Source organism: Lithobates pipiens, unplaced genomic scaffold (assembly GCF_037356315.1).
Source record: "Lithobates pipiens isolate NorthernLeopardFrog02 unplaced genomic scaffold, aLitPip1_a1.2 Scaffold_18, whole genome shotgun sequence".
NCBI lineage: Eukaryota > Metazoa > Chordata > Amphibia > Anura > Ranidae > Lithobates > Lithobates pipiens.
Genome location: NW_027507758.1, coordinates 399,761,712 through 399,786,429, shown reverse-complemented (window position 1 = coordinate 399,786,429; position 24,718 = coordinate 399,761,712). Strand labels below are relative to the sequence as shown.

General features: G+C 41.7%; 1 protein-coding gene and 4 non-coding genes across 6 annotated transcripts; all 5 read right to left on the bottom strand.

Moving 5' to 3' along the window:
• Window positions 1–2,187: 2,187 nt before the first annotated feature.
• EIF4A2 (eukaryotic translation initiation factor 4A2) lies at window positions 2,188–22,993 on the bottom strand. Of its 2 annotated transcripts, XR_013276833.1 has the most exons (12): window positions 22,847–22,993; window positions 13,675–13,720; window positions 13,468–13,600; window positions 13,099–13,238; window positions 9,755–9,923; window positions 9,347–9,456; window positions 8,761–8,904; window positions 8,493–8,630; window positions 8,158–8,247; window positions 6,772–6,851; window positions 6,269–6,408; window positions 2,776–2,913 (listed from the first exon to the last, which is right to left on the bottom strand). XR_013276833.1 is itself a non-coding variant. In XM_077487881.1 (11 exons), exons 1-11 carry the CDS (start codon window positions 22,873–22,875, stop codon window positions 2,769–2,771), a joined length of 1,224 nt encoding a protein of 407 aa, XP_077344007.1. In that variant the 5' UTR covers window positions 22,876–22,993; the 3' UTR covers window positions 2,188–2,768. The 2 variants fall into 2 exon arrangements, 1 of the variants encoding a protein (XP_077344007.1); XM_077487881.1 differs by lacking the exon at window positions 6,269–6,408 and having other exon boundaries at window positions 2,188–2,913.
• LOC143990701 (small nucleolar RNA SNORA63) lies at window positions 6,478–6,608 on the bottom strand. Its single transcript, XR_013277419.1, has one exon. It is a non-coding gene; the product is annotated as a small nucleolar RNA SNORA63 (small nucleolar RNA).
• On the bottom strand, window positions 8,298–8,422 carry LOC143990698 (small nucleolar RNA SNORA63). Its single transcript, XR_013277417.1, has one exon. It is a non-coding gene; the product is annotated as a small nucleolar RNA SNORA63 (small nucleolar RNA).
• On the bottom strand, window positions 13,311–13,379 carry LOC143990735 (small nucleolar RNA SNORD2). The gene has a single exon (XR_013277447.1). It is a non-coding gene; the product is annotated as a small nucleolar RNA SNORD2 (small nucleolar RNA).
• LOC143990736 (small nucleolar RNA SNORD2) lies at window positions 13,790–13,858 on the bottom strand. Its single transcript, XR_013277448.1, has one exon. It is a non-coding gene; the product is annotated as a small nucleolar RNA SNORD2 (small nucleolar RNA).
• Window positions 22,994–24,718: the final 1,725 nt, after the last annotated feature.

The following is a 24,718-nucleotide window of genomic DNA, read 5'->3' as shown; positions in this document are numbered from 1 at the left end:
ACATACGGTCAAAATTCTGACAGGGGGCTTGCCCATGGAAAAGTTTGAACGTATGTACGCGGCATAACTTTTTTGCGGGAGGATGCCCCCATGCTTCGGCATATATAAATGGTGCATGTATGTCCATCATTAGAAGTGGGTGGATGAAGGGAGGTATCTAATGGTGGGCATACCCACCGATCAATCTCTTTTTTTTCGTTCAGACAACATGACTCTCAGTAAATAGCTTGGGGTGTCTACTTTCCAAAATGGGGTAATTTGGGGGGGGTTTTGTGCTATTTTGGCATTTTATGGCCTTTGCACCCTTAGAAATCCTGAAGGTGGTGATTGGTTTTCGGGGTCCCGTACGCGGCTAGGCTCCCAAAAAGTCCCACACATGTGGTATCCCTGTACTCAGGAGAAGCAGCAGAATGTATTTTGGGGTGTCATTTCACATATGCCCATAGCATGTGTGAGCAATATATCATTTAGTGACAACTGTGCAAAAAAAAAAAAAAAAAGTTTGTAATATTCCCACAACTTGTGGCAAAATATAAAATATTCCATGGACTCAGCATGCCTCTCAGTAAATAGCTTGGGGTGTCTACTTTCCAAAATGGGGTCATGTGCTATTTTGGCTTTTTATGGCCTTCGAAACTGATAGGTAGTGAGGGGTGAAATCAAAAATTTGCACCTTAGAAATCCTGAAGGTGGTGATTGGTTTTCGGGATGCCGTGCGCGACTAGACTCCCAAAAAGTCCCACACATGTGGTATCCCCGTACTCGGGAGAAGTAGCGGAATATATTTTGGGGTGCAATTCCACATATAACCATGGCATGTGTGAGCAATATATCATTTAGTGACAACTTTTTGTACTTTTTTGTCATTATTCAATCCCTTAGGACAAAAAAAAAAAAAAAAAAAAAAATATTCAATGGGCTCAACATACCCATCAGCAGTTTCCTTGGGGTGTCCACTTTCCAAAATGGGGTCATTTGGGGGGGGGGGGGGGGGGGGTTTGTACTGCCCTGCCATTTTAGCACCTCAAGAAATGAGATAGGCAGTCATAAATTAAAAGCTGTGTAAATTCCAGAAAATGTACTCTAGTTTGTAGACGCTATAACTTTTGCGCAAACCAAAAAATATACGCTTATTGACATTTTTTTTACTAAAGACATGTGGCTGAATAAATTTTGCCCTCAATGTATGACTAAAATTTAGTTTATTCGATTTTTCTTATAACAAAAAGAAGAAAATATTTTTCAAAATTTTCGCTCTTTCCATTTATATCGCAAAAAATAAAAATCGCAGAGGCAATCAAATACCATCAAAAGAAAGCTCTATTTGTGGGAAGAAAAGGACGCAAATTTCATTTGGGTGCAATATTGCATGACCGCGCAATTACCAGTTAAAGCAGCGCAGTGTGAAATTGGAAAAAGACCTCTGGTCCTTAAGGTATTTATTGGTCCGAGGCTGAAGTGGTTAAAGCAGAGTTCCATCCGCCCCCCAAAAAAAAAAAAAAAAAAAAAAAAAAAAAAACTTCCACTTTAAGTGAAGAAGAATCCCTGACATGCCACATTTGAGTGGCAGCCAGCTCCCACAGTGCCAGAAGTTCACCTCTCCACCCTTGCTGCAATCTTCTGGCACACATCACAGATTCCAGAAGATCGCACCAGCCACTTGCTGTGAAGCCATAGCCTGGTACCTACATTTAGAATGCTGGCACCAGAGGAACGGGGCTTCGTTAAACTGCATTGTGGGACAGGCAAGTGGCTAGTTAAAAGTCAGCTACATTTTGTAGCTGCTGGCTTATATGGGTGGAACTCTACTTTAAACCCCAAACTTAAAGCTGTATCAAAATGACAGTGTTGCAGGACCAGTAATCACAACATGGGATGTTGAGCACACCCACCTGTACATGACTGAGCCAAGGGCAGATGGAGTAAAGAAATTAAATGCTATATTAATCTGCCTTTACTCAAGATGGCCATAGCCAGAAACACTAGGAGGATGTTTGAGAAAAATAAAGCATGGAGATATGGATGAAGAGTTTTGAATGTTAAAGCAGACCTAGTCAGAAAAATCAAAAAACACAAAATGCTCCAACAGTCAATACATTGTTAATTTTGTAAATGCAGCTATAGCTTAAATAGACTATGAAATCATGTTTCGCAGACCAAAAAACTGACCACAAATCATGCAGAAAATACAGGGCGTAAATATACCATTTATTAAACATTGAAATTCATGTGCAATGTGGCAACTTTACATTTAAACCAAAGACAAACAAACAATTGTTGGGGTTCGAGGTCTAGCACAAATGCACTTACCTTACTGAATATACATTAACACAAAAGATAGGCTTTTTTAATTTAGTAAATTCTACATCTGTAATGTACAATAAATGTGTATATGCCAATTTAACATAATTAGCTGATTTTATACAGCACTTATATCTTTTAGTCCATAAGTAAGTTATTAAATGATAAAGAACATCAAACACAACCACTAAACAACTAGGAAATAAATGTCTAAAACAAAAAAGTAAAGACCCCATTGCTTTACAACCCACCCCAACAGTCTAAACTCTGGAAAGAGGATAAGCCCACAGCTTCCCTTCCAGAGAAGGCGACTGTCGCTCTGCTTATCAAAAAATCTGGAATTCTGATCCGTTATGAGCATCGAGACAAGATTCAATATTTCCAAAGAAAAGCACAAATGCGCGTCGTGATTCGCCAATTCAGCAACAGTGAGTACGGCATTCAAAAAAAAAATCTCATCCCATGGATCAAATAAGATCAGCCACATTCATTGGCATCTCCTCCACAGTAGTATTGTAGAAAGTCTCGATATCACGAAGTATTCTTTTATCCTCTTCTGTAACAAAGTTAATTGCCACACCTTTTCTACCAAAGCGACCGCCACGTCCAATCCTGCAAGAAAAAAAACAATCACATTTTGTTCATGTGGCCCAAGCCAAGGGATGTGCCTTACAATTACCAACTAGGACAACCCAAGAAAGAAGCCACCAAGCATAGTCTGGGGCCCATGACAAAAAAAAAAAAAAAAAAAAAAAAAAACTGCATTCTAGGAGAACAGTTTCCAGGTCCCTAAAGTAGATGTAAAATCCCCAGGTACACTGCCCCAGTTAAGGAGAGACTAGGGTCAGGAGGCTCCTGCCACTGGGGAGTGACAGCATAAAATATCAAAGATGTGGGGGGGGGGGGGGGGGGGGGGGGATATTGTATAAAATCATTCCACCAGGTGAAAACACCTGTTCATACACATGGCTTCCACTACAAAGTTAATGCAATTTTGAATGAGTGCAACTTTGTTACGACCTTGGCCATGATCAATGTGATCATTGTTTGGTTTTGACTTTGTGCTCTACAAACGATTCTATTCTTGCACATGTCCAATTCCAAAATTGGTCAGATGCAAATTTGATGTGAATAGCTGCTAGTTAAGGTGTGGGCAAGGAAGCTTCGAACTTGCTAATGCTTGCAATTGTTACTTTATGTAAAAAAAAAAAAAAAAAGTGGGTTTTACACTATTGGAGCCTTTTTATAAATAGTAAATCTTTACATCTGGTGGTGGATTGCATACAGCACATATTTATGAAGATTTCTCACTCATGGGTGGAATTTGTATTAGACAGCTTTCTTGCCAATTTAGAATTTTTGCATGGGTGTGGGTGCTCTAGTCAACACATGGACTTGGTATTATTGATATCAACACTGAGGACTTTCATGTATATTTATTGCAACTCAGCATTTATTTTTGAGATCACTTGTCATTTTTTTTTTTATTTAACAGTTATTGGAGAATTTCACTATTGACATGTGTTTAGTGCAATTCTTTATACTTTGCTGTATAACATTCTACAGTAAAAAGAAGAGTTGCAGCTTCTCATAGAAGCCCACAGCCCGCTCTTTTTAGACATCTGCACCTCTGCATTTTTCCCCCTTTATAGTTTGTGTTTTTTAGACTACTTTTAGATTGGGGCATTGGCAGTAAAGTGGCACTATATTTAGCTCTGCTTTACTGGTGCTATTAGGGCAGTTTTAAACCCCCACTGAAAAAGGGCTAAAACCACCCACATAGCACCACTACAGTGGCATTATGCTGGTGATTTAGCAACGCTGCCCCATTATTTAATGGGAAGGGGCGCTTTAGGATCGATGAATACACAGCTGCAAAGCTACAGCTTGCAGGACTTTTACTGTCCTGCAAGTGCACCACTCCAGTGTGAAAGCCCAAGGGCTTTCACACTGGAGAGGAAGTTTGCAGGCATGACTTTTAGCACCTCAGTGTTTAAGTAGCCTAAAGCAGAGTTCCACTTGCTCCTTAAAAAAATAAAATTAAGTCAGCAGCTATACATACTGTAGCTGCTGACATTAGGTCACTTAGCTGTCCAGCAATGTTGGCAGGACAGCAGGTTTCCATTTGGGTGCTACCATTGCCTGTAAGTGAATCTCTGCAGCACAGCTGGGTCCCTAGTGCACATGTGCAAAACATGCTATGCTACTACTGACAGCTGGGGTAGCCAAACTGATGTACCTCACCGCAGTTGCATGTGCCTGCTCCACCCCCTGAAAGGTGCCAAAGAGTGAGGCGACAGATAGGAACTCGGCTTTAACCAATGAATCAGCTGTCAGTGGGTTTGCAAACTGACAGCCGAATAAGGTAAAAAAAAGAAAAAAGAAAAAAAAAAGAAAAGTGATGCGATGTGGAGATGAGTGCCCCCAGATTACTCCATACTCATTCACATGGAGTGAACACATTAAAACCCCCACAAGTGTGACAAATCCTTTATCAAAGGCTGTCTGTAAAATGCACCCAATACAAATTAGTCTTAATTGGCTGATTCTGCTGCATTGCAGGCTGAACAAATTTCCATAGGTCACCTTTACATTGTGGTAAAAACTCCAGCGTTTTGATAAAAGGTCACTAGTCTGTTTAAGCCCCCTTTCAAATGTTCACTTAATCAGTTCAGTCTTTTTAAAGACTTTTACAACCGTTTCTCAGCAGCTGCTCAGTTTACATCCACTAACAAGTCAAAAAAATTGATCATTTGTCAGTTTACACCTTTGTACATTCTTTAAAACTGAATAGGGCTACGATTGGTTAAAAAAAATAAAGATTTAAATGGATCTGTTTTTCCCCATAGAGATGCATTTGTCAGTCAACGACTAGATTAAAATGGGCAAATTCCATCTGCAGGTATGAAAGGGGCTTTATACTGTGGCAAATTCATTTTAAAGGAAAATGGCAAACTTGTTCAACACCAGGTGTTTGTTACCAACAAGGCTAAGATTATTATTATTATTATTTTTTTTTTTTTAAATACTGTACCAGTTTGGTGATCCCATCAGAAGATCTCCCCAGTAGTCTTCTTGCCAAAGGAAGGTTAGACATTTAACACCCTGCCGCCTAGTTTTATTGCATATTCTACATGTGATGTGTATTGTATTTTTCTTCTGCGTTAACACAAGGGTACTAAGGCCCCTTTCACACAAGCCTGCTCAGATCCACCTTTCAGGTGGATCCAAGCGGGCCATGCATTGACGTTAATGTGTCTGCCATACATACATCTTGATTGGATAGCAATACATAAGTCTTGGCAGATTGGGAAGAAAAAAAAAAAAAAAAAAAAGTCAGCTCTCCCCAGAGATCGGCAGGGCTCTGACAGGTCCCACCCTGCTTTGTGAGCAGAGGCAGACTTGATTTGCCAGCTCAGTGGAGACCAACAGAGCAATCTCTGCAGAAACTGATCCACCTTATGTGGAAGGGGCCCAATGCCAATTTGTGGCTGCATTCTCAAACAAATCTGATCCTCTTAAGGTTTGAAAAGGGTACTGTTCCTACCAACAGCGCATGCACATGTCATCCTATGAAACAGTTTTGTTGCCGCTTGAAGTCAATAAGGCCTTATTTGACTTATTTTATGGAACCATTGACATTTAGCATGTTAGACCCTTCGGTCCACATTGGCTCCCCTTACACCCAAATTGCTACATGGGCAAAGTGAAAGTAAAACAACTAATGCAATTAAACAAAAATGATTGTCAGCCACAGTATAGTGGTGAAGAACAACTGTGTAATTCACTGTGGAATATGGCTCTTTATATACCAAAGAACATCACTGCTAGGTACAAGAAACCATCACAGACTACACAAATCTTTGGATTTAAACCCAATCCCCCTCCCCCCCACCCAAAGCATTAATAGCCAGTCAATTTCCCCAACTGTTGTATCTTGACAACAGAAAGATATAAAAACCATTACCTTTACAAGTCAAGTCCTTGTTCCACTGGCCGCCATCAATTCACGACCAGATGTGTGTTTTCTCTGGTCAAGAGAAATACACACCAGTTCCACAGGCCATCTCTGCTGCGTCCGGGAGCAAACGGTACTCTGCTCCTTAGCTATTTAAACATAAAAGCTTTGTAAAGATTGCCTGGGGAATTAACTACATGCCATATAATAGACAAGACCTGTTTGAGACCAAGCGTCCCTGTCGGCTGTATTTGTTTCAGAACAGACAGGGATAGTAGGAAGCAATTTATTATTTGCAGGGGGAACGACAGAACAGCACTTCACAGCTATACTGTAACTTAACCTGCGTCAATTACTTCCTTTGTTTTAGAGTGTAGAAAGTGCTTTGGCATTTAAAATCTTGCTGAAGTTTGATAGCTATGAAGAATATTCTTAACTACTAAATTTAAAGAAAGTCAGTTAAAGAAAAAAAGGTTTAGTTTGTTTAAAGAATACAAGTATTATATACAGACCTGTGAATGTAATTTTCACGATTGGTGGGTAGGTCATAATTTATCACCAGGGAAACCTGCTGCACATCTATGCCACGTGCCTAGAGAAAAAAATAAAAATAAGCCAGCCATTTGACTAAAACCTTTTGCGATTGCAAATATATAGATTTGTCCAGAATTACCCAATCTGTGGCAGTCTACATAGTAGACTTCTTGGAATCAGATAATTAAAGCTGGACATGTGCAGTTTTGTTCCAAAAAAAAAAACCTGACAATTTGTAAATCCAAAATTTTAAATACAAATTAGGTATTGGAATTTCCTTTTAAATCTGACTGTTAATGAATGTAAAACAAAGTTACAAGTTATTTGAATTCATGAATGCTGCATCTAAAAATATGCAATGCAATTAAAAAAAATATAATATAAAGTTTGCTTCATTTACTAGATTGGTATCAATAAACAGCTAAGTTTGAAAGGAAAAGCCAATACCTATTGTCAGTCAGTCAATTTGGACTTGCCAAATGGCACAAAGTCTTTCCGAATTTAGTCAAAACAAATTGATAGCGAATGGCCTGAAAAGAAGCCAAACTTTTGGCAGTGCATGTGTGTCTAAAACCACACTGGTTATTTAAACTTTCTGCAGCAGTTTAAGATACTCAATGAGAGAAAAGTCTTTTTGCTGACAATTAGTTACTTGAGCACCAAAATTGCCTTTTTCAAAACACAGGAAATGTAGTGAAGGATCCCAGAGTTAAGAAAACTGAATATAGAGTATTGCTGTTGACCTGTAGAGGCAGAACGGGTATCTTGCCTTTGTAAGCAAAGCAGCTCTGTTCTGACAGGGGACAGGAGGTCTGTTCCTAGTCAACAGCAATTTGTGTGGTGTTCCAGGCAGCCTGCTCTTGTCCCTGTTTGAACACCCCTGGGAACAGTTAGCCCCTTACAGGGTCATTTATAGTACTGATGCCCAAAAAGTGGGATTTGGGGCAAGACTTGTCTGCTGCAATGAAGTTGCAAAAAAAAATAGATAAGTTCCTAAATGTCAGTTTTTAGATAGCTTTTGGCAGTCAGATGTAGTGCTGTATATATATATATATATATATATATATATATAAAAAGCCTGGTCAGGAAGTAGGCAAATCCTTCTGGGGCTGAAGTGGTTAAAGTAATCCAAGTGTAGTTGAAACAAGTTTTGCTACAGGGGCAAAGTGAAACAGCAACTAATGCAATTAAACAAAAAATAAATTGTCAGCCACAGTATAGTGGTGAAGAACAACTGTGTAATTCACTGTGGAATATGGCTCTTTATATACCAAAGAACATCACTGCTAGGTACAAGAAACCAATCACAGACTACACAAATCTTTGGCTATAACACCCCCCCCCCCCCCCCCCGACATCCTTACCAGCAAATCAGTAGTGATCAACACTCTACTAGATCCAGACCGAAACTCCCTCATAATGACATCTCGTTCTTTCTGATCCATATCACCATGCTGCAAGGGAAGGGGGGTTTGTTACCAACATATCTTGCACATTATATTAGCTGTTTGAGACCAAGCGTCCCTGCCTGCCACACTGAACAGTCAGGGATAGTAGGAAACAAGTTTTATTTCAGCAGGGGGAACGACAACATAGCACCAAACTGCCATATTGTAACTTATCCTGCTTGTAAAAAAAATAAAAAATATATAAAAAAAACCACCAACCCCCTAACCCCCCCCACATACACACCACTTACCAGAGCAGATACAGTGAAATCTCTTGAATGCATTTTTTCTGTGAGCCAGTCAACTTTTCTTCTAGTATTAAGAAAAATGACAGCCTGTGTAATGGTCAGCGTCTCATACAGATCACAGAGTGTGTCCAACTTCCATTCCTGAAGAGCAATTTATTGATATTTGGTTATATATCCACATGCAATCTCACCAGCTACCTACATTTTGCAATTAGGTCACAGAACAAAGGCCAGCAAAGACATTGTACAAAGCTGGTACTTCTGTTCTTACCTCTCTTTCAACATTAATATAGAACTGCTTAATACCCTCCAAAGTCAGCTCCTCCTTTTTCACAAGAATACGAATTGGATCCCTCATGAACTTTTTGGTCACTTCCAACACATCTGTGGGCATTGTAGCAGATAAGAGGACAACCTTGAAATATTAAAAGAGCAGCATTAATGCCAAGACTTGTGCTTTAATGAAAATGTTTTAGCCTATACTGTTGCAGAAAGTGTAACCAAACATTTAGATGGTCTAAAATATTTTGCAAGCATTAGTTCTATCCGCTTTAAAATGAAGTGTCAATTTATAAATGTGACTTCTAAACTATATACCAAGCAGTAACCATCGCCTCAAGTATTTCAGGTTCAATTTTAACTGAATGTATGCATGAAGATGCAGACTCTGTAAACTTTACATTTCCTTACAAAGTTATACTGATGGGGCTTGGCTATATTGTCAAAGCTACAGCATGCTCCACTTTAAGGGTGGCATGTAAAGGCACATTTGCAATTTACCTTGTGTATCTCAACTATACAAAGTGGCAACACCAATGTTAATAGAGCCACATGTATGAATAGCAACATTGAGTTACCTGAATATTTGTGCTTAGCTTCTGAAAGATTTCATAAATTTGATCCTTAAACCCACGGCTCAACATTTCATCTGCTTCATCCAAAACAAACATCTTGATCCATTTAGGAGCTGAAACAAACCAGAAAGATCAGGGATGAGCCATGCTTTAAGCTTGAATATACACAGTAGCCACCATGATGCCTAGCTGAGCTTAAATCTTATAAGTGACCTACTAGGCACAACCACATGGGATTAAAGTTTACTTTGCAGAGGATAAATTTAGCTGAATCTTTAGTAGTACTCAGCATGTCCTGTTAACCAAATTTTTCAGCATGCAATTCTAGAGACAGCCGTAAACAGAACTGGCACCATCCATGTACTGACAATTCTGTATAAACACATAAAAGCCTAATATTCTACAACTTACATAGGTAGCGGCGATTCAGCATATCAAACACTCGCCCAGGAGTCCCAACAACTATGTGAGGTGCTTCTGCTTGCAGCTTCTGCATTTCATTACGGACATTTGTGCCTCCAATACAAGCATGGCATGTTGCACCCATGTAGTCACCCAAGGCCAATATAACCTTTTGAATCTAAAAAAAAAAAAAAAAAAAAAAAAAAAACATTTTACAGTCAGTGATGTAATGCAGTTTTAGATTGCCAATTGTAAATGCTAGCTCTACATTAACTGCCCTGTCTACAACACAGAAGAGACTGCATTATAAATTCAAATTAGGAGCCATAGCCAAAAAAATAAATAAAATAAATGCTACAAGCTTAAGTTTAAAAACATGCACTTTCCAAAAGTGAGGAGAAAGTCATGCCTAATGCTGCCAATTTAGGCAACATGAGAACCAAAATATTTTCAAAAGATTAAACTAGTAGTATGCAGCAATAAAGCCATTTGGAAGTGTGGGAAAAGTCTATGGACTCAACTCATGCAGCACTTGTGTCTTGGAAGTACAATTACAATCTTATGCATTAATAACACAGGCCATTCTTAGCAACTTGCCAGAAGACTGAATTAAACTGGTACTCTATAGAAGGGGGGGAATACAATGGGCTGCATACTAACTGAATGTTCAGATTGTCTAAGTTGACATGCTCACTTTAAATTTGACTTCAGTCATGTGAAGCCCTACAGTTCCTACTCAGTCACCTGCCTGATCTGATGCAAGAGGCAGCCCTGTAGTCCAAAAGGAATACAAGAAACAATTTGATACCGTTATGCACACTGTTATGACAACTGCCTAAGGTCAGGCAGCCATCATGGCAGCAACTGTTAAGACTTAAAGCGGGATTCCACCCTAAAGTGTAACCTCCGCTGATCGGATCCCTCCCCCCCCCCCTCCAGTCTCACAATTGACACCTTTCAGGGGGGGGGGGGGGGGGGGGTGGAGGAGATACCTGTCAAAGACAGGTATTTTCACCCACTTCCGGGCATAGACTCCCATGGGAGTCTACACCATTTCCTGCCCTGCCGCACTGTCTGCTGGGACACGCGGGTCCCAGTGACAGCGCGGAGATTTCCTATTGCGCGGCTCGCGCATGCGCAGTAGGGAACCAGGAAGTGAAGCCGATTCGCTTCACTTCCTGATTCCCTCACCTAGAATGGTGGCGACAGCAGCCGAGAGCCGATCGGCATCGCTGGAACCTGGGACAGCTGAGTGTCCATTTATTAAAAGTCAGCAGCTGTAGTATTTATAGCTGCTGGCTTTTAATATTTTTTTTTGGTGGAATCCCTCTTTAAGACCCAACCCTCCCAAGCTGAAGAGCAAGTCAAAGTTAAATAGCATTGCTAGCCAAAACCCAGGTTACATTTTAGCCTGCTGAGGAATGTTCTGATAGTGCGAGATGGAAATGCAAAATTCATTGTAGTGGAAACAGGCAATTTTACTGGGCCACCCATCTTTGATTAGACCAACACTATAGTTTTGGGACATCTGTCCAAAAGGACAGTCAGGAGAAAAAAAAACCCACTAGTGAAACTAAATAGCATGTCATACAAGCCTGAACATGTACTGCAGTCCAAATGAGTGTAGGACTTCTCCGTAGATGCATGCCAACATTGCAAAAGGCCATTAGTGTGCTGGACTAAAGTGGGAAGGCAATAGAAAATGGCCTGCCAGAGCACCCAATATAGCAAGTCACATTTTCTAGAGTCAATATAATCCAGAGCATGCCATTAAGGCATCTTATATGCATCTTGAGAGGCCATTAGGGGTAAGACACCTAGGCAGCCCAACAGATGCTGAAAGGGGTTGCGTTTCATTTATACCAACCATTAAGAAGTTCAAGATCTTACTCACCAAGGTGGATACATCAATCTGATGCTGTACCAATGCGAGTGAAAAAAAACACTACTTATTGCTCAGAGCTGGTGACCATCAGCAGCACTCACTGGAGCACTGGGCTGGTCCAGGCCTCTGGGCAGATAATCTTGTGGTCATCTTTTCAGAACCTGGACCAATGCCAACATCAGGCTTCAGCCTACTGTCAGCTGAAGACAGGTCACAGGCATGCAGCATGAACTGCACTACTGTGATCCATAGGAGACGTATGGCCAATAGCTTTGGCCATGCTCCTCTAGGCAATTCATTCTGCAGCACTTCCTTACTCTTGCAGATAGAAGTGACGCAGTCATGAAATATAAAATATACACACACACACACACAATCCCTATTTTAGTAAAAAATTTACAAGTCTCACTACCTTTAGTGGACACAAGTTGCATCCAACAGCCCATATGCAGGTCTTTCTCCATTCTCTGTACAATTACAGCCCCAACTGTAGAATTGAGCAAGGACCCTTAGGAGTTAAGGGGTTGTAAACCTTCAAGGTTTTTCCATCTCAATGGATGCCATCCATTGAGGTGAAAAGCCTGTAGTGCACACCACTTTAGTAGCAAATCTCTAGTTACTTCTGATTTAATGTCATGGCTACAAAAAGCTTGAACTTGTGAACACTCTTGTTATCAAAGGCATAAAAACAAGCCATTTGCAATCTTCAAAATATATGATGATCATGTAGCATATATGCTTGGGTCAGCTTTGCCAAGCATTCAAAAAAGTAAAACTCATGGCAGAACACTCAAGTAGACAGCAGCAATGTCTCAAATTGCAATCACAAATATAGTGATTATGAATATATAAAGCACTCAATACTGTTTTCCCAGGCATTCTGCCATTTACAAAAATTACTTCTACAAAATGTGCAAAGGACCAATACTAGGGCCATTGCCACTGTACTAGTTATAATATCTACCTGGATTAATCCAGTTTCCAATCAGGAAATATAATAAACTAGGGTTCATGAAACTCAATTCCAGTTGCTCATTGCAACCCATTTTTTTTAGTCAAGAATTGTTCTTTATATGCATGAAACCTATTTTGTTCACAATTACTGAACTGGGAGATGAAGCAACCACTTGCCAGAAAATGCCTGAATTACTGAATGCACAAGTGAAGCAAGAAAATACATGTGCTTTAACAAGCAGTCAGCTCAGGTTACAAGTTTGTGAACATGAAAAAGCATTTAACATTGTGACATGCATGCCAGCAGTAGCTGCAGAGATGGTGTACTGCAGGTTTCATGTTGCACAGCTGCATATTCTAAATATTGCATATTCTTAACTACACATTATAAATGCAAAGAGCAGTCTGCAAAACTGTTAGGCTTAAGATGCTTTGGTGAGCCATCAAATTTGGCTTACAGTTGTGCAAACTGAAAATTGAGCAGCACGCACATTTGTAACTACTCTCTCAATACCTGTTGAGCCAGTTCTCTTGTTGGAGCCAATACTAGAGCTTGGGTCTCCTTGAGATCAATCTCCAGCTGCTGCAGGATGGAAATAGCAAATGTGGCTGTCTTGCCAGTACCTGACTGAGCTTGGGCAATCACATCATACCCTAAAAAAAGTAGGATACACATTTACTGTTCCCACATTTTACTTGGGTATGTGAACCAAGACAAATAAAAACAAGTGATCAGAAACAAATGTTCTCTCCATTTCAGGTCAGTCCCGAAAGATGGTTACCATCATTTCACTTGTAAACATTAACAGATTATGAATTTTAATACTCTATACCCAAGCTAATGATTGCAATTGTTAATTTTAATACATTAAGTCAAACCAACCTTTAATGCAGGGTATGATTGCTCTTTGTTGGATAGCAGAAGGCTTTTCAAAACCATAAGCATAAATTCCTCTTAGAAGAGATTCCTTTAGATTCATGTCATCAAAATTGTCAACAATCTCATTCCAGTTACTCTGCAAGAAGAGAATGTCTTTTATATCCTGTATGTTAAGAATAAAGTAAGGAGAGCAACTTGTAGCATACCAACCTCAATGACACCATCGGGGTCCATTCCCTCTGGGCCGCCATGGTCTCTGGTAAAAGAAATAGCATTCAGTTAATATCAACAGTGAGCGTTTGGCTACTATACAATTTACATCTACAAGTGATCAGCAGAGTACATTTTCTCCATTCCAGGTCAGTCCCGAAAGATGGTTACCATCATTTCACTTGTTTGTAATGTGATAATGCAATGATCCAAATGTCTACCATATGAAAAACTAAAGGATTTGCTGCCCTGAACAACAACATTTAGTCTAGTGTCTTTCAAGTACCTCCAACAGGTCACTTTCATATTTCCTTCAGCATAGTTGCACCCAAATCAATGAATTAAAGTTTTAGCCAAGGAAAAAACAAACAACAAACACAGCCTCCTGCTGGGGGGTAATTAAGCCTCGTCACCACAGGTCACACCACTACCACTCTTTTGTAGATATGGAACTTACTGTTATTTAACCACCAGCCCATAGCCGAATGATGGGTGGTTGCTCAACTCTGGGAGGACGCCATACAACATCCTCCCAGAATTCAGCTCTTGTGCCCCCTGGGGCACGAACTCGAGAGCATCTGTGACCGCTAGGTCCTGATGACAGTTAAACGGCTGCTCGTTGCAGCTGTTTACCACGCGATTGTGCCGTCAAATGGAGCGTTCACTTTTAAACAAATCCAGCGGAATGTTATGGTGCCGGTTTCTCCCCCTGTACTGATGGGTACAGTGAGGGGAGAATCTGCAGTGCCCACAGTGCTGCTCACCGACAATTAACCCAGCAATGCCCTGCCAATGCTCGGTGATAGCCAGCCATGCTCAGCCACTGTATGTGATGAGGCTGTGGAAGTCTCACACATGTTATCGCTGTACTCATAGGAGAATCCATTTTGGGGTGTCATTTTTGGTATGGACATGCTGCGTTAGAAATATTGTATAAATGAACAGCTGTTTAAAAAAAAAAAATGCATTTTAACTTCCTGCTTGCCCTCATACGACATCCTTGACTGTGGGGATAGCTGAATGCTGCTAGTAGCTACAGGCATCATTCAGATCTCAGCTTTTTCAGCCAGCAATTCCCTACACCATATTATCATAGCAGCTGTTCTGCTGCTTGATTTAGAGGTCGACCGATATTTGCAGTTTTTTTAAATAATCGGCATCGGCCGATTTGTGCTGATAAAAAGCCGATTTAGAACTACAGCGGGACTTTGAAATGACTTCTGTAAGAAGACAGTGTGAGTTGCCCGAGTCGTCATAGCAACACTTTCCTCCTCTCTGGGCAGGCTGCCAAGAAAAGAACTAAATGATACAATGTTTACACTTGAATGAATGAAGTCATCTCTGTGTGTAGAAGTTCTCAGTTTAACCATTTAAAGACTAAATCTTTTCTGACACTTGTTGCTTACAAGTAAAAATCCTGTATTTTCTGCCAGAAAATCACTTAGACCCCCCAAAAATTATATATATATTTTTTAGCAGAGATCCTAGGGAATAAAATAGCAGTTGTTGCAATATTTTATGTCACATGGCATTTGCACAGAGATCTTTCAAATGCATTTTTTTTGGAAAAAAAAAAAAAACACACCATTTAAAAAATAAAAATAAAATAAAAACAGTAAAGTTAGCCCATTTTTTTTGTCCAAAAGTTTTGACTACCTGTTTTTAATATATATATATATATATATATATATATATATATATATATATATATTTTTTTTTTATCTAAATCATACATACAAGTAAACTGATTGGAGGTTTGTTTTGTTTAATAAATGTTTAAGTGTAAGAAATTTTCTGTATCACTTATGAAGACTGCTTTCACACTGGAGCGGGCAGGCGTTGATGGTAAAACGCAAGTTTTAGCGGCTCTTTACCATCATTTTAGCGGTGCTATTTGGCTGCTAGTGGGGCACATATAACCCAGCTAGCGGCCAAGGAAGAGGTTAAATGCGCCCATGAAGCACCGCTGCCAAATTGCATTGCATGCGCTTCGGCAGTGGTGCCCATTCATATCAATGGGCAGGAGTGGTGGAGGAGCGGTATACACCACTCCAAACGTGCTGCTTGCAGGACTTTTTTTTTTAAGATCCTACCAGCGCATCGCCTCAGTGTGAAAGCACTGTCTTTCACACAGACTGCAGGGGAGCCATTTTACAGGCGCTATTTTTAGCCCAAAAGCGCCTTAAAACGCCCCAGTGGGAAAGGTGTGTTAGATCAAGGGGGATTAAAAAATAAATAAAATCGGCCTAACATATCGGCCCAAAAAAAATCGGCATCATATATCGGCTATCGGCCGCCATGATTTCTAAATATCGGCATCGGCCAGAGAAAAACCCATATCGGTCGACCTCTAGCTTGATTGTTCTTACAGGTGGTGAGAGGGGACATCCCCCTGTGCTTCTACTGACTCAATATGATCAAAGCCAGAATTTTATGTTATTTTGTTATTCCAGGCTTCCCAGCCTAGAGGTAAGATGTGGGGTCTTATTGACCCCATATTTTACTGTAAAAAGAATTTGTCATGCCATATTCCTATTACAAGGGATGTTTACATTCCTTGTAATGTAAAAAAGGAAAAATGTATTTTTGGGAGGGGGGGGAAGTGTCAAACAAAGTAATATGAATAAAAAATAAATTTTAAAGCACCCGTCCCCATGTGCTCGCATGCAGAAGCAAATGCATATGCAAGTCCCGCCCACATATGAAAACTGTTCAAACCACACATGAGGTATCGCTGCGAACGTTAGAGCGAGAGCAATAATTTTAGCCCTAGACCTCCTATAACTTAAAACAAGTAACCAGTGAAACAAATTTAAAGCATTGCCTACAGGGGTTTTTAAGTAGCGACGTTTGGTGCCATTCCACGAGCATGTGCGGTATCCATTTACTCTGCGCAAGTTCATCCTTCACATTATGCAAAAACATTGGGCTAACTTTACTGTTTTGTATTTATAAAGCACAAAACTGTTTAAAAAAAAAATAAAAACACAAGGTCAAAAAATTGCTGCGCAAATACCGTGCAAGAGAAAAAGTTGCAACGACCACCATTGTATTCTCTAGGGTCTTTGCTAAAAGTTTTGGGGTTCGATGTAATTATCTAGCAAATAAATGATGATTTTTACATGTAGGAGAGAAATGTCAGAATTGTCCTGGGTGCTCCAGAACGCCTGATGGTGCTCCCTGCATGTTGGGCCTCTATGTGGCCACACTGTAAAATCTCATGTGGTATCGCCATACTCGAGTAATAGCAGAATGTTTTGGGGTGCAATTTGTGCTATGCATATGCTGTGAGAGAAATAACAATTTTGTTAAAAAGAAAATCTTTAAAAGAATTGTGGGGAAAAAAAAAAAAAAAAATTACCACTTCAAAAAACCTCACCATGCATCTTAATACCTTAGAATGTCTACTTTCCAAAAAGGGGTCATGGGGGGGGGGGGGGGGGTATTGTACTTTTATGGCATGTTGGGGCCTCATGAAATGATAGGCTGTCAGTACTTCAGGTGTGATCAATTCAGATATTGGCACCATAGCTTATGGACTCCAACTTTCACAAAGACCAAATAATATCCACCAATTTGTACTTATTTTTACCAAAGATGTAGTATACATTTTGGCCAAAATTTATGAAGAAAAATTGCTAATCTGCTAAATTTTATAACAAATTAAGAAATGTATTTTTCCAGAATTTTCAGGCTTTTCTTTTATAGCACAAAAAATAAAACCCAGCAGTGATTAAATACCACCAAAAGGTTCTATTTGTGTGAAAAAAAAAAAAAAAAAAAAAAAAAAAAAAAAAAGGGAATTTAAGTGCCCAGTGGTCAAAGATGACTGGTTTACTACTTGGCATAGGTCAATGTTATGCCGGCCATACACTGTTCGAATTTCGAAAGAATTTTCTTTCGAAAATCGTATCTAAGAATTTTCGTATGAATTTCGCACCATTAGTGGGCTGCAGCAACAGCCGATTTTCGTGCAGAAATAAAATTTGAGGAATCGGACATGTTGGAAATTTTTAGAAAAACGAACAATTTTCTAATCAATGATGGGAGAATCGTGCGAGAAACGTAAGAAAATGTACGGAGATAAAAGAAAATGTACGGAGAGAAAAGAAGATTCCCAGCCAAGAAAATTCTTTTCTGTAGCAACATGAGGTGAAATTGAAGGCTTGGTCGGCCGAATTTCGAAAATCAATGGTGGCATCATCGGATCACAAAAAAAACGAATTTTCTGATTTTGAAAAGAAAATTCGTTCGAAATTCGACCGTGTATGGCCTGCATTAGGCTCCAGTCATTTAGTCAAAGTCAGCAGGTTTCAAAAACTGTAGCTGCAGACTTACATGCCAGGTTTCAGCAATGCACACAACAGAACTGTTGCTTCTTTCCCTCTCCTTGGCACCAGCATTTTAACTGGGCACCTGGCTGTGACACTTGTTGCCCCACAGCTGGGTACACCCTTGCACATGCTCGAGTTGTACTGTATCTGCTGAACAGTCATCTGGCATTCTTCTGGGACCCATCCATGAGATTTCAGGTAGGGGAGAGCTTCAGCTTGTCAAGACCGACCAAGCCATAAGGAGAATTTTGGATACTGCCCTGCTTAGTTCTAAGCATTAACCACCATTATCATGAGTAAAATGCGAGATCAAAAGTCTTTAACACCCCAGATCTCACATTAAAGAGGCCATACCATGCTTATTTCTATTACAAGGGATGTTTACATTCCTTGTAATAGGAATAAAAAAAAAAAGTGTTTTAACTTTTGAAGGGATAGTGTAAAAATACCAACTTTTAAAGCGCTCTGTCCCTCCGAGCCCATGTGTAGAAGCAAATGCATACACAAGTCACACCTACATATGTAGGCATATGTTCAAAGCACACATGTAAGGTAGTTGCAATCACTAGAGCAAGAGCAAGAGCAATAATACCAGCACTAGATCTCCAACTAAAAACAGGTAACCTGGAATAAAAATTAAAGCCAAATTATTCACCATTCCACAAGTGTGGAACAAACCAGTCCTCACTGCTAAACAAGTCTACTACAACACTCATCAAAACCTCGTCAGCACTTTTCTACTGTTAAAGTGGTTGTAAACCCTTACAAACCACTTTGACCCACAGGTAAGCCTAGATTAAGGCTTACCTGTAGGTCCAAGCAATATCTCCTAAACCTATATGGTTTAGGAGATATTTGCCCGAAAACGGGCACCGCTGTCTACGGCGCATGCGCCGTAGACAGCGGCGCGCAGGCGCACTGAGCGCGGCATTTCCAAGAATGGAGCTGCCGTGCGTGTCGACTCCTGTGCGCATGCGCGGGAGTGACGTCATTGCGGCTTCGCCGAATGACAGCGGCGGAGCTGCGAGACGCCACCAGCAAGATGGAGGCTCCGGACTACAGGGGACAGCGGCGACTTCGCTGGCTCCTGTGTCAGGTAAGCGACACATAATGGACTACTATTGCCTTTGCAGGGAATGAAAGGAAGTAAACCCATCAGGGTTTAATTCCTTACTCTTCACATCCCCCCCACCTGCTTAACACTCAGGAGATTTCAAAAGCAACAATTTGCAAAGGAAATATGCAGCAGCCAATTTTCTCCCCTAACATACATATCAAGCTCAATGCTTTCTGCCCCATTATCCCCGAGGAAGCTGGCAAACTCCTCCATGGCCCACCTCACAATTACTGCAACCACCTTCCCACATCTTCAAACCCTATGCTCAAACATGCACTGGTCACCCCAATACCTAAAAACCTCACTAGACCCCACTTGTTTGAATAACTTAGGACCCATCTCCCTGCTCCCATTTGACTCCAAGCTCATAGAATGTTATGTCCACAAACAAATGAGTTGCTACCTCATCGACAACCACCTTTGAGCACCTAGTCTTGGCTTCCGCCCACAATATTCCACTCACCAGCAACCTACTAACACCAATGGCAAGTACTCCATATTCAGTCTTGCACCTCTGCCTTTGACCACCTGCTCATCAGCAAACTTCTCCCTTGGCCTCCGTGATTTGGCTTTATCCTGTTCTCAGCACACTTTCAGTCACACCAACAACTCCATAGCTTCCACTACTTTGTCTTTGGGGTACCCACAAAGGCTCCATCCCTGGGACCCCTCCTATTCTCTCTATACCTCTTCCCTGGGCCAGTTGATAACCTCCCAAGGCTTGCAATAATACCCCTATGCCAATGACACCCAGGTCTCTCCACGGGTCAGAAAGTTACTGAATGGCATACCAGTATGGATGTCACACCACTTTCAAGCTCAATCTAAAGCCTCATACACACGATAGGACTTTGTACAAACTTTCCCTTGGATTTTTGTACAAAAGGCATCGGCCCTGAACTTGTATTGCATACACACAGCAGGACTTTTTCAGCAAACTTTCACCAAATCACGTGGTTTTTCTGCTCATTACCGCCACCTTTGGTCAACTTCTGTATTGTTGTCTCATCTTTTGCATTGGTTCTGAGCATGCCTGTTTGTACTTTGTACAAAAGTAATATGGTTTTCTGTACACGGTCAGACTTTGCTCCATCGGACTTTTGTTGCCAGAAAGTTTGTCCGTTCGCACAACCAACAAAAGTCCGATGAAAAACAAAAAAGTTTGTCCGGTGGAGCGTACACATGGTCGGATGTTGCTCCAAAACAGCTAATTTGCATTTTTGTTGTCAAAAAGTCTGATCGTGTGTATGGGCCTTAAGACTGAAAGTGTTACATTTCCTCCTTACCGGTCTTCTCCCCATGACCACCATTAAGATCAACAGCACAACCATTGGTCCCCTTCACACATGCCAGGGTGCAATCCTTGACCAACCTCTCCTTCAGCCCCTACAGCCAATCACTGGCTAAATCTTGCTACCTCAACTCTAGAATTCACCCAAGCAACTTATTCACTCTTTGATTATTTCCCACCTTGACTACTGCAACTCCTTAACAGCCTACCCTTACACAGGCTATGCACCCCCTCTGCCAATCCTTTCACTGGCTTCCACTACCCCACTGTATAAACTTCAAAATACAAGGCCATCCACATCATTGCCCCAGCTACATGACCAACCTCATCTGCCCAAATTGTCCACTCCTCCTGCTCTCTAGCTCCCTTGTTAACACTCACCTACAGGACTTCACCAAGAGCCTTTGCCATCCTCCAGAATGCCCTGCCCAGTATGTTCAATCAGTCCTGAAAACTCATTTTTTCAGGGAAGCCTATCCCACTCCCATCAAGAAGTTATTTTGTACCACCCACTCCCCCCCATCCTTTAGAATGTAAGCTCAACGAGCAGGGCCCTTCTGTATTGAACTTATTGCAATTGTGTTGGTCCCCTCTACATTGTAATGCACTGCACAAACTGTTGGCACTATATAAATCGTGTATAATATAATGTTCAGCGATTGAGTAATCTAGCAAAGAAGCTGATCTTTTTGTCAGAAATAGGCTTGGGCTTTAAAGCTGTTCTCCATCCTTAAGTGGAAGCTCATGTGATCCTCCCCCCGGTGCCACAATCAGCACCTTTCAGGGGGAGGGGGGTGCAGTTACCTGGATAATCCAGGTATCTGCACCCACTTCCAGGACAGACCGCCGCAGATGCCCCCCCTGTTGTGTTCTGGGAAACACACTGTTCCCAGGAGGGAACCGGGCAGTGAAGCCGCAATGCTTCCCTTCCCGATTCCCTGACAGGATGGCAGCAGAGAGATGAGTGATTGCTGGTCATGTGCCGCCATCGCTGGACCCTGGAACAAGTGTGAATTTATTAAAAGTCAGCAGCTGCAATATTTGTAGCTGCTGGCTTTTATTTATTTTTTTAAAGGTGCAGAAACACTTTAAGTGGCACTTTGTCCATAACAGCTTGAAGGGGGAAAAAAAAGTGCGCTTTAGCATAGAGCCCACACATTCCCATTATGCTAATAAAGCTAATGTACAATAAACTGCCACCAGCCTTGTTTCGGTTTTTCTTGCCGAATCCCATAGCAGTAAATATTAAGGTTGTCAGCATATTGTCCTCTACAAATTTGGCAGTGCCTAAAATTAGAGAAGCAGCTGAGCCTTTGCAGAGTAGGGTGGGACTAGCTGTACCTGCAAAAGGTGCCAGTCTGAAGTGTTCAAGATTTAGTGTGACTAAAGTTTCAATTTAAGCTGAGCATGCACAGTTCAGAGCACTGAAGACCGTAGAAGCATGCTGTGCCGCTTCTGCAATGAAAACTTGCCTGCAGTGTCAAAACAGAACTTCAGCTATGCTTTAAATGACCCTTGTATATTCCTATGCAAGAGGGATCGTCGATTGCAAGCTCTTAAGAGCAAATGTCTATGAAAAGCAACTAGATTCACCTCTACATGCATCTAGAGCACTTTCCGGGAAAAAAAAAAATCACAGAAAAGGTTCTGCATGTCAGATGCTCTGGTAACAGCATCTTCTGACATGTACTAGTTTATCACGGACCTCTTCACATCCACAGAAGCAAACCAAGCCACATGGCATCATAGCACCACATGGTTTATTGCAATACATGTGGCTTTCCCGTTTTTCATATGTACAAATAAATGCAGGAACACACTGAAAGCATGCACTCAGCTGTGCATGTCGGTGTGAAGCACACTTAACTGTATTGCGCATCCCTCTGATACGTAAGAGCCATGGCTTGCTATACATTCTCTCTACACTCTGATCCCAGGAATGCCATGCAGTGAATGTTGATCACCCTACACAGTGACGCCCCCAGTAGACATTGGTAACAAGATCCATCATCCACAATTAGAGATGATCCCCTACACTGCAGAACCCCCCCCCCCCCCCCCCATGTTGTGCCAAAATCTGGTCCCCTCCCACCCTGCGGCGCTGACTCTCGCCTCCTCCTCGGGCGGGCCGCCAGAACTCTGTGGTCGGCCCCGGGCTCGAGGCCGTACACTGTTAAAATAAAATGGCGGCTCCCCATGTGCACGCAGCTGTCCCTATGGAAGAATTCTCTCCATAAGTAGACGGCATTATCAATGTGCTCCGTACGGAAGTGTGAGGCCTACAAGTCACAGCAGTGTTCCTGCTGCAACAAGTCTCTTCCTACATGCCCGAGTTCCCCGCCACCTCTGAGGGGCTTACAACACCTCTCCTTCCTAATGGCGGCTCTAGGCATAGCCCACCGAGCTCTCAGTCCTCTGGAGGGAAAATACCTGGAATAGTCCGCAGAGCCACCAGACATGTTCCACGCCACGTTCCAAAGCTCGACTGAAAAGGAATAAACTAAGGTGGCACCCGCTATTTATAGCGCCGGAACTACATTTCTGAACAGCGCAAGGATCCCGCGCCGACAATGGAAAGCTTCGCCCCGCTAGTCTTCACACGACGGCCTGAATTAACAAACGCCAACCAGGGTTACTGCCGAAACGATGAACTACCGAGCGGTCCGTTTCCTCAGAATACAAGCCGTTTCCCCGGGAGTGCGGCACTAGTTTATCACGGAACTCTTTTCACTGGCGGAAAGATATTGCAGCAAATAGTGAGTGGGTTATAGGTCTCTAGACTGTACGGGGTTTCTTACCCCGGTCCTTGGTGGAGAAGCCACGCCTTACTTGCGGCCGGAACTTTGACTGACATGAGTGGCGGTGACGTCATGGACAAGTTAGCCCACTTGTGGGTGATTGCAGGAGGGTGGAAAGTGCTGGTTGTCTATAGGGAAGGAGTTCACTTGTGTTCAAAGCTGAAGTGCAGCGACGAGAAATATATGTACAAGAGCTGCTGAATAATTTGTTTTATTCTGTATATTCAGCCATGAGGTTTACTCAGCTAATACAAGCTGTGTGGGGAGACTTGGCATCATTGTAGTTAAAGCTGTACTTCTAGAACCTTTTATGGCCAAACATCCGGTTTAGAAAAGTTAAACAGTCAAATAGAATTGAAGGCAAAACATTTTTTTTTCATCTTTGCAATAGTCAGTGAGGGTTATAACCCCTCTGTTTTTTGTTTATCTATTTTTTTGCTATCTGTATGCTATAGAGCAGATTTCCCTTCACTTCCTGTCTGATAGCCAAAACAGGAAGTGAGAGGAAATCCCCTCAAAGTGAGGGAATCCTTGGTTGTCACCAGATCAGTTTACCCATTGTAAGAATTCCCCTCTATTAGAACCCCTTCGCACTACGGCCGCCCATGTATTAGCGGTAAAGCGCTGCTCGTTTTGGCGGCACATTTCAGCCACTAGCAGGGAGCTTTTAACCCAAAAAAAGGGGTTTAAAACTCCAGTGTTGCGGTATTACCAAAGCTTTTGGAAGTTCTGCCCATTCATTGCAAGGATTTTTCTCTTATGTTCGACTGACATGGCTCCTTTTTTAGACCATCGGGTTGTTACTGAGTAAGAAGGGTAGTGGTGCGCTGTACACAAGGAGGATATATCTATTGATAAAAGCAGTATATAAAATTTGCAATGGGGGGATATCCAGTAAACAATACAGGTCTGGGTATGTCTATGTGACTAGTTTAAACAGCAACACTCAGTTCTACTAATAGTCCACAACATATTATATGAATCTAAAAAAGTTGGTGATTGTACCGACTCAGCGCTTGGAGTACTGAGGCTTGCTGCTGGACTCCATGGAAGCGAGAGATTTTCTCCCTTCAGACAAGCTGCAGACTCTCAGAGCCGAGGTAAAACTGCTGATGAACTGCAGGTGGTCGTCACTACGCTTCTGCATGCAAGTCCTGGGGCTCATGGTGGCATCCTTCGAGGCAGTACCGTACGCCCAGTTTCACACCAGAGTCTTGCAGAAGGAGATCTTGATGAAATGGGACAAATCCCCATTATCCCTGGGTCGGCAGATTCAGATGAGCCAGTTAGTCAGGGACTCACTGCTCTGGTGGCTGAGGTCCCCGGCACTTCAGTCCGGGAAGTCGTTCCTACCGCTACATTGGACAGTGATCACAACGGACACCAGCCTAACTGGCTAGGGTAGATTAATGGGAGTTCAGTCGACCCAGGTCCTCTGGTTAGAGGAGGAATCCAAGTTGCCGATCAATGTGCTCAAGCTGCGAGCGATCAGGCTATGCCTCTC